This window comes from Triplophysa rosa, linkage group LG23, assembly GCF_024868665.1.
Source record: "Triplophysa rosa linkage group LG23, Trosa_1v2, whole genome shotgun sequence".
In the NCBI taxonomy this organism is placed as follows: domain Eukaryota; kingdom Metazoa; phylum Chordata; class Actinopteri; order Cypriniformes; family Nemacheilidae; genus Triplophysa; species Triplophysa rosa.
The window spans coordinates 12,251,845-12,264,793 of record NC_079912.1 but is presented as its reverse complement, the minus strand read 5'-3'; the positions used below and the strand labels follow the sequence as shown (position 1 = coordinate 12,264,793).

The 12,949-nt window shown below is 37.8% G+C and overlaps 1 protein-coding gene across 2 annotated transcripts in view; it reads right to left on the bottom strand.

Moving 5' to 3' along the window:
- sema5a (sema domain, seven thrombospondin repeats (type 1 and type 1-like), transmembrane domain (TM) and short cytoplasmic domain, (semaphorin) 5A) overlaps positions 1-12,949 on the bottom strand; it is a 109,097-nt gene that overhangs the window by 19,033 nt on the left and 77,115 nt on the right. For both annotated transcript variants that reach the window (XR_008961856.1, XM_057323008.1), the window contains exons 15-16: positions 8,789-8,936; positions 3,719-3,944 (exon numbers count right to left, since the gene is read on the bottom strand). Coding sequence is in view for 1 of the 2 variants with exons in the window: in XM_057323008.1 (XP_057178991.1) it covers positions 3,719-3,944; positions 8,789-8,936 (374 nt within the window). In the remaining variant the exon portion in view is untranslated. The remainder of the gene's footprint in view (positions 1-3,718; positions 3,945-8,788; positions 8,937-12,949) is intronic.

The following is a 12,949-nucleotide window of genomic DNA, read 5'->3' as shown; positions in this document are numbered from 1 at the left end:
GACAGTACAAGCAGGATTAGCTTCAAAGTTGTTCCTCAAGAGGGATCGAGACCAACTGAATGAGACAAAGCTGCCGATGTAAGTTATATTTATCAACAGTCTGAATTGACGTACATGTACCGTATACTGTATATAGGAGGATAACGTTAGCATATGATAGCGAAGGCAGCTAAGTCAGTCACGGGCTAAATAGAACATTCAAAGCCAGTGTTAAACTTACTGTATATAAGTGCAGATGGACACTTGTAGTTTAGCTGTATGAATGTTAATACATTTTGTGCGTTAATATGTTTAGCTGCGGCAAGCTGTTTGTTTTGCTAATGAACAGGGGCGAACACTGGGGTTAGTTTCGTTTTAAACGTCTCAAATCATTCGTGTTTAGGCTGAAATATCTGTCACAGCAAACTAGCTCTCACGTTGTGTGTGTAACGTTATAACTTGTCAATGACAAGCGCTAAAATCCATGTAATTCCGCTGAGATCTGCAGTGGATTCCGTGGATTTTAGGTAAGCATTCACGCACAAGGTAAGCGCATTAGGATGCGCTGTTTGCTGTGACTGATTTTTTTGTCTCCGGACGAATGATTTGAGATGTTTAAGACGAAACTAACCGCAGAGGAATTCAGGAAATATCATTTAGCTAAACCATTGCCATGGCAGATAATACACGTGTGTTGTGTTGACACGCCGGACAGAAGGGGGGTGGGGTTCGCTGTAACTCATTATCAGTTAGAGAGACATGAGACAAGAGACATGCACCAAAACGGGTTGCTGTGAGCATAGCAATTTTTGACAAGGCAAGAAGGATTTTGTTTACACAGCCACTGAGTGTTTTTAAGCAAAATATGTTCCAGACATTTCATGAAGACCCTAATAAATCATTATTACTTGTTTAAAGTGCTCGTCTGAGGACACCTTTAAAAAACACTATTGTCGTACATTTTATACCTGAAGTCAATAGATGGAGCATATCATTGCTGTTGGACTGAAAGCTTGTAACTCCAAAACTGCCACATTTTAGAAAATGAAAAAATGCATTTGTTGACAAAGTTTTGTCACAGTGTTGTCAAAGTTGACAGGCTCTTTTCAATAATTTTTGGGTAAATATTTGCAAAACCCATGGTCAAACATGAAGGGTGAACAATAATAATGATTTATGAAATGTATGGAGATACAATGTTTTAATTCGACAGCAATGATATCACGATTTTTAATGCAATAGACTGCATTCAAAAAATGTAAAACTACCACTAGGACCCTCAGTGTAACCACTTACTGTAAACTCAGTCCACAACTCTAGGTTTTTCCACATCATCTTTCTTAGACACTGTGCTTTATCACCTTTTCTTCACACAAGCTAGGATTACGGATTCTTACAGATTCAAATCGATTTGGGCCAGCCAAGATGGGAGGCTAAATCTTTGCCAAGTGGCAGCCCATTCATTTCAAAACTCATCTTCCCTCGTGGCTTCACTGATATCAACACACATCTTTAGTGTGAAGGTGATTATGGCAGTGGGCCTCTTCCGTACGATATGCGCTAAGTTAACCACTGAAAGCCTTTAGGAGACACATCTGTCATGACTGGGAATATAGGGTTATAGCTGGCTGCTTCGAGCTAAATAATGGCCGAAGCACGGTAATTAATAATTTCCGTTTGGGGCATTTAATATTTATGAATTACACAGATGCCGCGCTGATGTATCGTGCGAGAGTCTGGCGTGTCAGTTATACAGATCACTGGCAATACTGATAATATAGCTGCAAGCTGCAATTACAGGGCCAAGCAGACCTGTGAAATTTACCCAGTAATGCAGAGTAGATTTGTTGAATATACCTTAAGGATATATAGACTTAAGAGGTCACGGAAGCCGCTGACAGTTTATTTTGTAAGACAAATTGGCTAAAGACTTGAAGTAGATACATCACTGCTTTAAACTCTTGATCAGTAGACGGTTTAAAAACTGATTAGAAACACAAATCCTGTGGGAATGGTGACAATGTTTCCATCCAGTTTTTGTACATGTACTGTTTATGAGCTAAAAAAAAGCTGTTTCCATCCAATTGGACTATAAACAAATACGAATAACAAAAGTTTTGGTGTTTGTGTCGAAATTAGTCGCGACTAATCGTATGCAAACAAAAGTTCATGTACGTGTAAATATTTCTTAGATACTGTATATACATGTATGTTTGTGTATTTATTTATACATAGGCTAATTTTTATACACAGTACACACCCATATTATGTAAACAAAAAAATATTTTGCATACAACTAGTATTAGAAACTTAGAAATGTGCAAAATGTAATCGATAATTAGCATTTCCAATAGCTATATTGCTAAGCATTTTAATGCATTAAACTTTTTTTTTTTTAGAAGAAACCTGTTACTGTAAACCAATTAATTTGTGAAACTTTACAGAAATTTGTGTAAGTTTAGAGACAATATGAGCCAATTTTTCTAAAGATTGGAAAAACTATGTAGAAGAAATAGTAAAAAAGAAATCTTTCACCTAAAAATAACATTAAACATTGATGCTAAAACTCTAATCATTGAATAAAAGTTGTATATAATGCATCAGAAGGTTTTTAAATCATGGTGTATAGACATGTTGTGAATAGAAGTATACTTTACAATTCAAAAACAAGATAACATTTTAGCATCATATCATTCAAACATAAAGTTATGATGGAGCCAAAAAAATCCATAGCATAAAGATGAAGCACACTAAACTTACTACATCCACATGAACCGTGGCACAGCTGTACTTTGTTTTAATGCAGCTAATGTTACAATTATGATTCAATACAAGTTTAAATGAAATCCTCGGTTTTCTTTTATCCTTCGAATACAAAAGTTATCATTAAGTGCAACAAATGACTTCCGCAGACTAGCAAAACAAATGTTTCTATGTTGTTGTTGTTTATATGCCGCGCCAAACATCATTGTAGTTTACTCTCCCATAAAACGAAATTGAAATTAGAGAGATGTAAAAGCAAAGGAAAGTGGCACAAATGACACAAGCATATAAAAAACCTTGGTCATAAGCTATGTGTGTGGCAACTCTTTTGCTGTGATCTCACGGTTATCAAGCTTTAGTAAATAGCTGTTGCAGATCAGAGCCACAATGTACGTTCCAAGTAAACATCCCTCACAAACAAAGTTTACGGTTCATCTGGAGCCAGTGGTTTCACTACATCCGCTGTGTATCTAATATTGAGATGCCACTTACGGTCTCGTAACATCCCGGTTAACAGCTTGTTCACAAACCACCAAGTGTTTACAGCTCGCAGCAGTGAAACTGAATGCAGTTGTACACGTGCAGGAAGGTAAACAAATGAAATTAAGAGCACTTTGCCAGACAGGAAGGCCAAATCACTGAGAGACATGGCATTCTCTGATTTGACTTCATTAGCACAACGGTTATAAAACATGGCTGAGAGCACTTCTGTTAGGTAAGACGTCATTTCGAAAACTGATGAAGATAAGTAAGAGCAAGAGAGAGAGAGAGAGAGAGAGAGAGAGAGAGAGAGGCACTATAGCACATCATGTTGATTTTGTACTGATGGACAAATAGATCAAGTGACTTGCCTCAAAGTCAGACTCACTCCATCAAAGACACAGAGCGAAAAAGCAAGATGAGAGTGGGGAAAATAGATGAAAGTGGGAAAAGGCAATAGAAAAATGAAGAATGGTGAGATTGAATGAGTTCTCACCGTCAGTGGAGCAGCCCGTGGAGCCGTCGCTAGAGCAGTACCGCATCTCGATTCGCTGCCTCCCCACCTCCAGCAGGTTGGGCTCGGGTACACGCGCCTTACACGTGTACCTAAACCTCTGCTCGTAGTGGCCGCCATTGTCTGAGATATTCACGGGTGTCCATGGCGTCCAGGGAGTGGTCTTCTTTAGATCCGGACAAGGGAGGGTATTACAGGATTGGAATTCCTTTAAAAAACAATAGGGTGAGAATTATGTGAATGTTTGGGGAAGACTAAAAAGATAAAACCCCTCTCCAAAACCAATACATATACAAAACATTCTTTATGCTGTATATGATTTATTTAATGTCAATATGATAGTTGAAGCTACATGCCCTAGTAGGCACAAAAAGACAATTTAGACTGTACAAGCCAACAAATCCTTCTTAACTCCCCACCTCTTAAAACACGGTCTATACTTTGTGTAAAGCAAGACTCTCACTCAATTTTTTTTTTGAGGTTTGACAGCCTTGACATGCCCTATTGCTGTCTTGTTGCCATTTTGCAGGCACCTATATTTCCATTGCGCACTTTGCTGAACATGGCAAGAAGCAAACAAGTCAGGCAGAAAAGGTCATTGATCAAGTGTAATTTATTGCCTTTGCGAAGAAAAAGGCTGTGAAATACGAGGAAATAAATGAAGACAAAAATACGGCCGTCCTCCACAAGTTAAAATGACATTTGGATTTGACTGGAAGCCTGAAGTACTGACAAAAATTCACTGGCATGGAATGGTTGAGATGAAATATGTTCAGGAGAAATTCTGGAGAGCATTTCAACAGTGCTGACTGCACGTCTAGAAAACCTGTTTGTTTTCCATTTCTAGAATTGATATGACATCCACACTGCCTGTATCCTAGATCCGACCAGCAGTTAAGAGCTTTCAATCCTTTGATTTATGATAATGTTGTGCGTCTCCTAATACCGACGACCAGCCCCAGACGCAGTCAAATTCATATCCTGACACCTTAAGAAATGGAAGAGCTATATATTTCCTGTAAATCACGTGTTCATTTGGTGAAGTGGGAAGCTGTGTCCATTCTCTCTGCATTTATTTATGCTTAATAGACCTTGAATGGCTGCCAGACCTTGGCAAAATAAGATAAAAGTCTTTTTGTTCATCCGTCAATCTGTCAGATAGAGACCGCTGATGTCAAACGCTCAAGCGGCCGTCTTCTTCACCATGCCCCACACTCTCTTTTTACCTACTTTCTTGAGGACAGGGAGCGGAAATCCAAGGTTAAAGACACGGACAACTTGTGACATTGCTTTATGTTTGTTAATATTTAATGACAGTAAATAGCATGGCACTGCGATGAAATCAAAGTAGCTGACTTCATGTTTTTTTATTTTACGGAACATCAACACGATAGATGTTGATGACTGAAACTTTGTATTATTGGTACTTCTCGTGATTATTGCCATATTAAGATGAATCGCTTGTTGTATTCCTCAACTGTAAGTCACTTTTGATAAAAGCATCTGCTAAATGAATAAATGTAAATGTAGATAGATATGAGATACTGTAACACATACTGTAGAGAGGTGTTGAGAATTAGTGATTCTGTGCAAATGCGCATAATGAAAATGTGTTTATTAAAAAAAAAGTTTCATTATGCACAGTGCTTTTTTGTTGCCTTAAACTTTTAAGTACAATCAAATTGGCTTTGAAAGTTTTTTCAACTTTAAATTTTGCCCAGTGGTGAGTTGCTGTCGCTTATAAAATTAAGTTAAACTTTCTTACAGTAACTTATTTTGATGAGTTGAAGTAATGTAAAAACATAAAAAATATATTTTTAATTTAAACTGAACCATAACCTATTGCGAGAAACAAATATAATAATAACTGGAGATGCACTGATATATCGGCCAATAATCCGTATCGGCCAATAAAAGCCAATTTTCACACTATCGGCTATTGGAAAATGCAATGCATTTGTGCTCTGTATATAGAAAATGTGAAGAAACATCACAAGTTTGATGTTCAATATTAATAGTCATTATATGAATTTGTAACGTTCAGAAAGTTAATTTAATCTTCAGAATCAATATCGGCAGATATCGGTATGAAATTTAGTATCGGTGCATCTCTAATGATAACTAATTTATGAATTTTAGGGTGTTTCTTATGTATGAGGTCATTGCTTACTGGTTTAAGAAAAAAAGCCTGCGCCCAAATCACATTATATGTGATTTTCTACTGACTATGAAAAAAATGTCAAATTGCTTAAAATTTTCAATAGCACAACAGTACAGGAACAGTTTTTAAAGGTGAGAGCAATTTTCACAGAGCTAGTAAGACACACTGTCCTTTCTTATTAGGCTTACAAATACTTTGAATGAGGGTTTTTCTATGGTTTACTATAAAACGTATAAGCAACTGTCAAAAAATATATAAAATAAAATGGACCACTTAGCATTACTGTAAAATCTCCTATCAAGGGTATATTAACTAAAAGTGATCATCAGCAGAACACACTCAAACACAGCGGGTGTGACGGTGACGCTACATTGGATTCAATAAGGCAGTTGTTTTCCAAAATACACACCAGCTGGCCAACTGCCTACATATGGGCGACATAATAGTGATCTAATACCTATCGACGCGTCTCTGCAGCCTGAAAGTTTGCACCGGACCTGTCTCAAATTTCTCTGTGTCCACGGAAATCTGACATGACCCAAACCGCGCACACATCAATCATATTTTCCTGCAGATAATGATGTTATGTGTGAATAATACAGACTCCAGTGACGTTTGCTCCTTTTTCCACTATTTCTGTCGCCGCTATCATTACTCATCTCACACACATTTTTCATTTCTGTAATCCTCCATCAATCTCACTTTGTCCCGGCCTTCCTTTCTCTATTGTTCTGTTTTTGTTTTTCTCTCCGACTATCTATTCATTATCTCTTCATCTTTTTCAGAGGCCTTTCCCACTCACCATCCCTGAGTGCATTTTTCTTCCTCTGCATTACCGAATTACCTAAAGTTTCTGCCCGCCGCAAATGCATTATGGGTAGTGGAAGCAGGGATTAGGGGATGCCCTGTACAGAGCATTGCTGCCCTCTGCTCCGTCTCCAGACATCTGCTGACTAATGAGTAATCCTACACAAGCTCTCTGAGGCTTTTTAACATCATTACATCCAGCGTGCCATTTAGATCACCAGGACCTGTGGGGCCGAGTTCTTCCTCCTGCTGTCTTTGATACCCACACACAGGCACGCTCTGACAAACAACCCTCAATCCTTTGTGTCCCCACACAAAAATTCAGTGTAACAGCAAGTATGTGTGTGTCGGTCTGTTATTGGGCGGTCCAAACCTCACACTGTACATCTTTGACACTAGACGCTCCCAAACTCCCTAGAGCTCAACAGCCACCGAAAACACAGAAAACAAAGAATTACACAAGTGTCACAGATTCCATTCATTACCAGCAGTTCACCTGAGACACCGGATGGCCGTTCCATCATGGCCCACCAAGACAAACAGTTTCAATTATTAGTACACAATTGATCAGAAAGAAGCACACAGCGAGGGCACTCAATCCAGGATGCGATGAAAATGGGAATATTTAAATTCTCAAGAAAAAACGTATATGATCTATGCGTCGGTTAAATTAATACCCATGCTGCGAAATCATTGGGCAAAAAATTGAATTCACAGTTGTTATGGTGCATGTTAATCTGTGAATAGTTTTATGTTTAAAATATATTTTATACATATAATTCAGAGAATTTAATGTCAGAAATAAAAATGCAGATATCAATGTAAATCTCTCTGCTACGTCTTCACACATCATCCGTTTTTTCTGTCAGTTCATCTATTGTCATGGTTGAGCAACAGTTTGAAACAAATTGAAAATAAAACTGACTCAAATTACTTTCCAAACAAATAATTCAATACAATCCATTTTATTTTTCTTATTTTTCTTGTTTTCCTATTCTTATTTTGAATCACCAAGTAGTATTTCAAATAGGATTTTTTTATATAAAATGATGACGTACCAACGTCTGGCAACCATCAGTAACACACAATAATAAAGAATTTGAAGCTTGCTTATTAAACCTTCATTCTAAGTATTACGTGCTAAAAAAAGCTTAAAATAAGCACAAATAAGACGGGCAATGCACCACCCTGTTACCCACACAAAAACATATATAAATATAATTACACACAGTGAAATGATGGCACTGCCCTTACAGCTTCTGTGGCATTCCTGAGATTCTTTGGTGAATTTGTGTTTTTAGTGTTGTCAGCATGGTGACGGTTCTAAGACATCTGGTCTTGTGGGTAAACACACACCCACCCACACACTTAGAAAGTACACAGACAAGATGAGGTAGTGTCACCATAAGGACTCACTGGAAATTCTTGTGTAAACTTTCTCTTAAGGGATTGTGTCTTGCAAGTGCCAGTGATCTACCGGGAAAGATTGAATTGAACCATTGGACGTAACACATTTTAAATAGGAAATGAACTATTTGGGGCTGTCTCACATTCTGTTAACCACCTAAACCGCTTCCACATATGGCATGAGAAATGAACCGTGGTCACGTGAGCTGGACTTTTCTAAACTGGCAGCGGGTGGCTGCTTTTAAACCGAGAGTAAGAATATCACAGCTAACTCATGCCTGGAAAATCCAAGCTTACTTTGGGAGAACTCGCATGCTCTTCAAACCCTGTCATCTCTTCAGAACGGGATTTGCATTTTGGTATTGTGGATGCTCATGACAGAGCTAAAAATAGTCGGCAAAAGTACACTACAGGTATGTGTGCAAAGGATTTTGTCTGAATGAGTTTAAGCATGGATTGCATCAGTCTGGTGCAATCCCCACACTCGCCCAACCCCCTTTTTTAAATACCCTAAAGCTCTAATTTAGGTCCTGTTCGTAGTTCATTTAATACTTTGTAAGTATACAGTGAATATATGCTGTAGGGTTCATTTTCTGTTCTTTCGAGCACAAAAGGTCTCATAAACAGGGTGGTAAATGGAATCTAAGTATGTGAGTAGTGACGTGTGTGTGACGTACCACACTGCATCCAGGACACTCGTTTCCATTCTCACATGTCCGACGTCGAGACTGGATCCCACCACCACATGGAACTGTGCAGCGTTCCCATGGAGACCATGCTGACCAATAGACATGTGGAGGACAGGGCAGGTGTTCGTTGCAGTATCTAAGAAAGATAAAAACAAACTTTAGAATATATTCATAAAGCAATCTCTCTCTCATTCATTATTATGGTTTACTTACTTACTGTTAACTTAAACATTTCTGTTAATAGAAATAAAGGAAAAATCTGCCTGAATAAAAAAAAAGTGAATCTACACAAAAATAAGAAATGTTACCTCCGCAATAAAGTGTAATAAGTTTAAGTTGAGGCACCAAAATTATTACCTGAAAAAATGAAACTAAAACGTAAATAAAATTAAAGCAACATAAAAAATAAAACACACAACACAAATGAAACTAAAATTCACATGCAAGCTAAAAATATAAGCATTTTTTAAAATAAAACTACAATAAAACTAAAAAAACTACAAGTCTCATTCCAATACTTATATTTTAAATATAAAATATGAAAATATATTAAAAACAATAAAATATAATAATGTAGATGGGTTCTGTAATAGAATATTAAAGATAATATTAAAGCTAGCTTTTCGTAACTTTTGCATCTCTATCGCCATCTCTGTTTAAAACTGCAGGTTACTTTTTGGATGTATCTTTTTCCATTTATGTGTATTCCATTATTATGCGCTCACTATGAATTGGGGTCCTTATAAACACTTATTTTTCAAGCATAATAACAGATTTTTGTTTTTTTTTAACCAAACAAGCCCGTTATAAACAAATGAGTTACCGCTACCAAGCAAAAACTTTATTTAACTCAACAGGTTGAAACTGCAAACATGTGGTAATGACCGGCTGGCAGTTAGTTGAGCGTGTCCCCAAGGACCTGCGTTAACCTCAGTTTAATGAAACCTGATTGAGCAGTGTCTTATCTAAATGAGGTTTGTAGGAAGAGTGAGAGGGGTTTGCTGGGTCTCTCTGTCCACTTGAAATCCAGACATGTGGGCTGTACTAGCAGTTGTAATTGAAAGATAGTTATAATTGGAATAAAGCAGAGAGATTGGACACACACAGTCAGTCATTCCAGCTGTCAAGGTCACACTGCAATCAGTGACCTTTAAAAGAAAGAGAATTGTAAATGAAGTCTTTTTAAAAGACGCTTGAATTCAAAGAGTCCGAAATGAATCAGAAATTGACCTCACATGGCCAGAGCCACTCAAATTAAATCATCTGACGTACTGATCTCATATACAGTAATGCAAGATGTCTCCGTGCCAAAAATGAAAATTCTGTCATTATTTACTCACCCTCTTGTCAATTCAAACCTATATCACTTTCTTTCTTCTGCAGAACACAAAAGGAGATATTTGAAAGAAAATTGGCATCAAACATCGCTGCGACCCATTCACTAAACCATATGGCTTGGACACAAAACCAGTGCAAGTCAATGGGTGCTGTCGCTGTTCGGTTAACAACATTTTTCAAAATATCTTCTTTTGTGTTCTGCTGAAAAAAGAAAGTCATATAGGTTTTAGATGACAAGAGGGTGAGTAAATGATGACAGAATTTTCAATTTTGGGTGAACTATCCCTTTAAGAATCCTGAGGCGCAAACCAGCATACAGTACAAACATCCCAATATCTAAAACACATACTGTATGCTGGTGACCAATTCTGAAGTTTCCAGCAGGGACATTAATCCACAGAACTGGAAGCTATAAATGGCGTATTGATGAGGAAGGACGTCTTCAGGGAAGTACACTAGATTAATATTTATTTCCCTGTGTCTGCAAGCACTCGTATTCGAAAGAAATAATCCACAGATGTCCAATGAAGAACGCGCATGTGTTCAAATTACAGAACGGAGAACACTATCGGATTCATATAAACAACGTTTTGAAGGGAGACTACAGATTTCCATTAGGGAACTACTGATTATAGCAAGTTGTTGTGATGTAGCATGTAATAAAAAAGTCGAGAGATCCATACAGGAAAGATTTATAGCCAAGGGAAATCCATTCTCAATTTGCATATGCAAATAGAGTTCATTCAAAACAGATTTGCCAAGTTTAACAAGTTTGCCCTGCTCTGGTGAAGAGATGGAAAGAAACAAACAGCGCGAAGAAAAAGGGGGTAATTAATAGCACACGCACATTTGAGATGGTGCATGAAAGAAAAAGCGAGCGTGTAAAAAAACACATTCATTTGTCAGATGGATTTCAGGCTGAAAAGAGTATTGGAGTGTTGCAACAACAGCGTCTTCGCCTGCAGGCTTTTTGGTCTTATTTTGGAGAGTTTCTGAGCACAAATGGATGGGCGTTTTCATAGTTCCAGGCTAGATATATGGCTCTGGACCTCACAGAAGCCCTTACAATGAGGCACAAGCACATTTAGAAATGTTGGAGTGAAGGACAGGCTTAATCACACATGATACTGGTGAAATGAGATTTATCGTGCGTTCTGAATATTTGAAGGCTTTAACTGTCAATCTATCTTTCTGACTTTCTTTTTCTAACCCACACGGAGGACATCTTGGGATGGCTGACACAGAGGAGCTGCGGCTGAGGACTTGGCCATCTGGCAGCCGTACAGCCGACTGGGAATAACGTGTGACTATATGAGCCGAATACCTTTGAACCGATGTCCAATGGCTAGGTTGAAGACAAAGAGAAAAGTTTCCTGCAAGCAAATCCAGGCTTCTTTTTACCTCGGACAAAAGACCGAGAAGTAGAAAAACAAGTGTTCTAAAGCAAACAAAAACAGGAATTTTGTCCTACTAAGGGAACTGACAAAGCACATTGGCTACATTAACGCAGCTCACGTCCACATTAAATGCGAACTGTCGGGCACCCCAGATATGTTTTCACAGCCATTATGCACCGCTGGGCCTGTCGAGGTGTTGCACTATAGCGGACGAGCGGAGTGAAAAAATCACAAGGGCTTGTAGATTAGCCAAACTGAATGCGAGCTCAAAGCTTTGCTCCACAACTTTTTTGCTGATTATTCACAGTCTTTATGCAGACACCTCAGGGCATCGAATGCCCCGACACCTTGGATAAAGAGTGTAAGCTGGGGACAGGAGATGGAAAATGCAAGAGGCGGCAGAAATCCTCTGTTTCACAGGCACCTGCAAAAAAACCATCAATCCGCAGCCCCCTTAAGCCGCGAGTGTGCGTTTCTATGGCGACCCAAAAAGACAGCGGAATGCTCATTCTGTCTAATCCCAAAAGGAAAATGTTAACGCTCAACGGTTGCTCTTTCATAGCTCAGGAGCATGAAAAGTTCTGCTGATTAAATATCAAGTTTCTTAGATGTTTCTCTAAGAAATTGTTAAGAAAAGTAAGAACAAAAACATTTCTGGTCCAAAAAAATAAAACGTTTATTTTGAAACCTGGCTTAATAATTTTAACCAATGTTAAAAGGGATAGTTCACCCCAGAATATTCATTTTCGTCATTTGCTCACCCTTATGTCACTCCAGACCTGCATTGTTAAAATGTTATAAATTATTAAAGAACGTTATAGTTTGGTTGGAAATAAAGTTAGTCAAACGTTATACAAAACATTTTTGTAAGCTTTATGTTACAATCGTAATTGGACATTTTAACGTTTCAGAAACATTCCACAACAATGTTCCCACAACCAAAATAGAATGTTTTAAAGGTTCTTAGAACCTAAATCTGTTAACTGGGTGTATGACTTAAAAGAAGATATTTTGAAGAACGTTGGTAAGTAAACAACATTGGACCCCTTTGTCTTCCATTGTATGCACACAAAACCACAGAGACATTTCTCAAAGTTTCTTCTTTTGCGTTACACTGAAGAAAGAGTCAGGTTTAGAGTTTTTGCATGTCATGATAACAGAATTTTAATTTGTGGGTGACTGTTAATAACAAGCAGTGGAATGCTTACTGCACAATTTCGAGCACATAAGCCATAAATCACATCATCAAACTGATAGAAACTTCTTAACATTAACATTTGTTTATGGTTAAGTTCTCTAATGAAATTAAGAGAATTCACATGCAATATTATCTTAGTCATTACTTGCTCACCGGTTAATCTTATTTAAACAAGTGATATAAAAATAAAATCATATCTGTGATTTTTCACCTGCT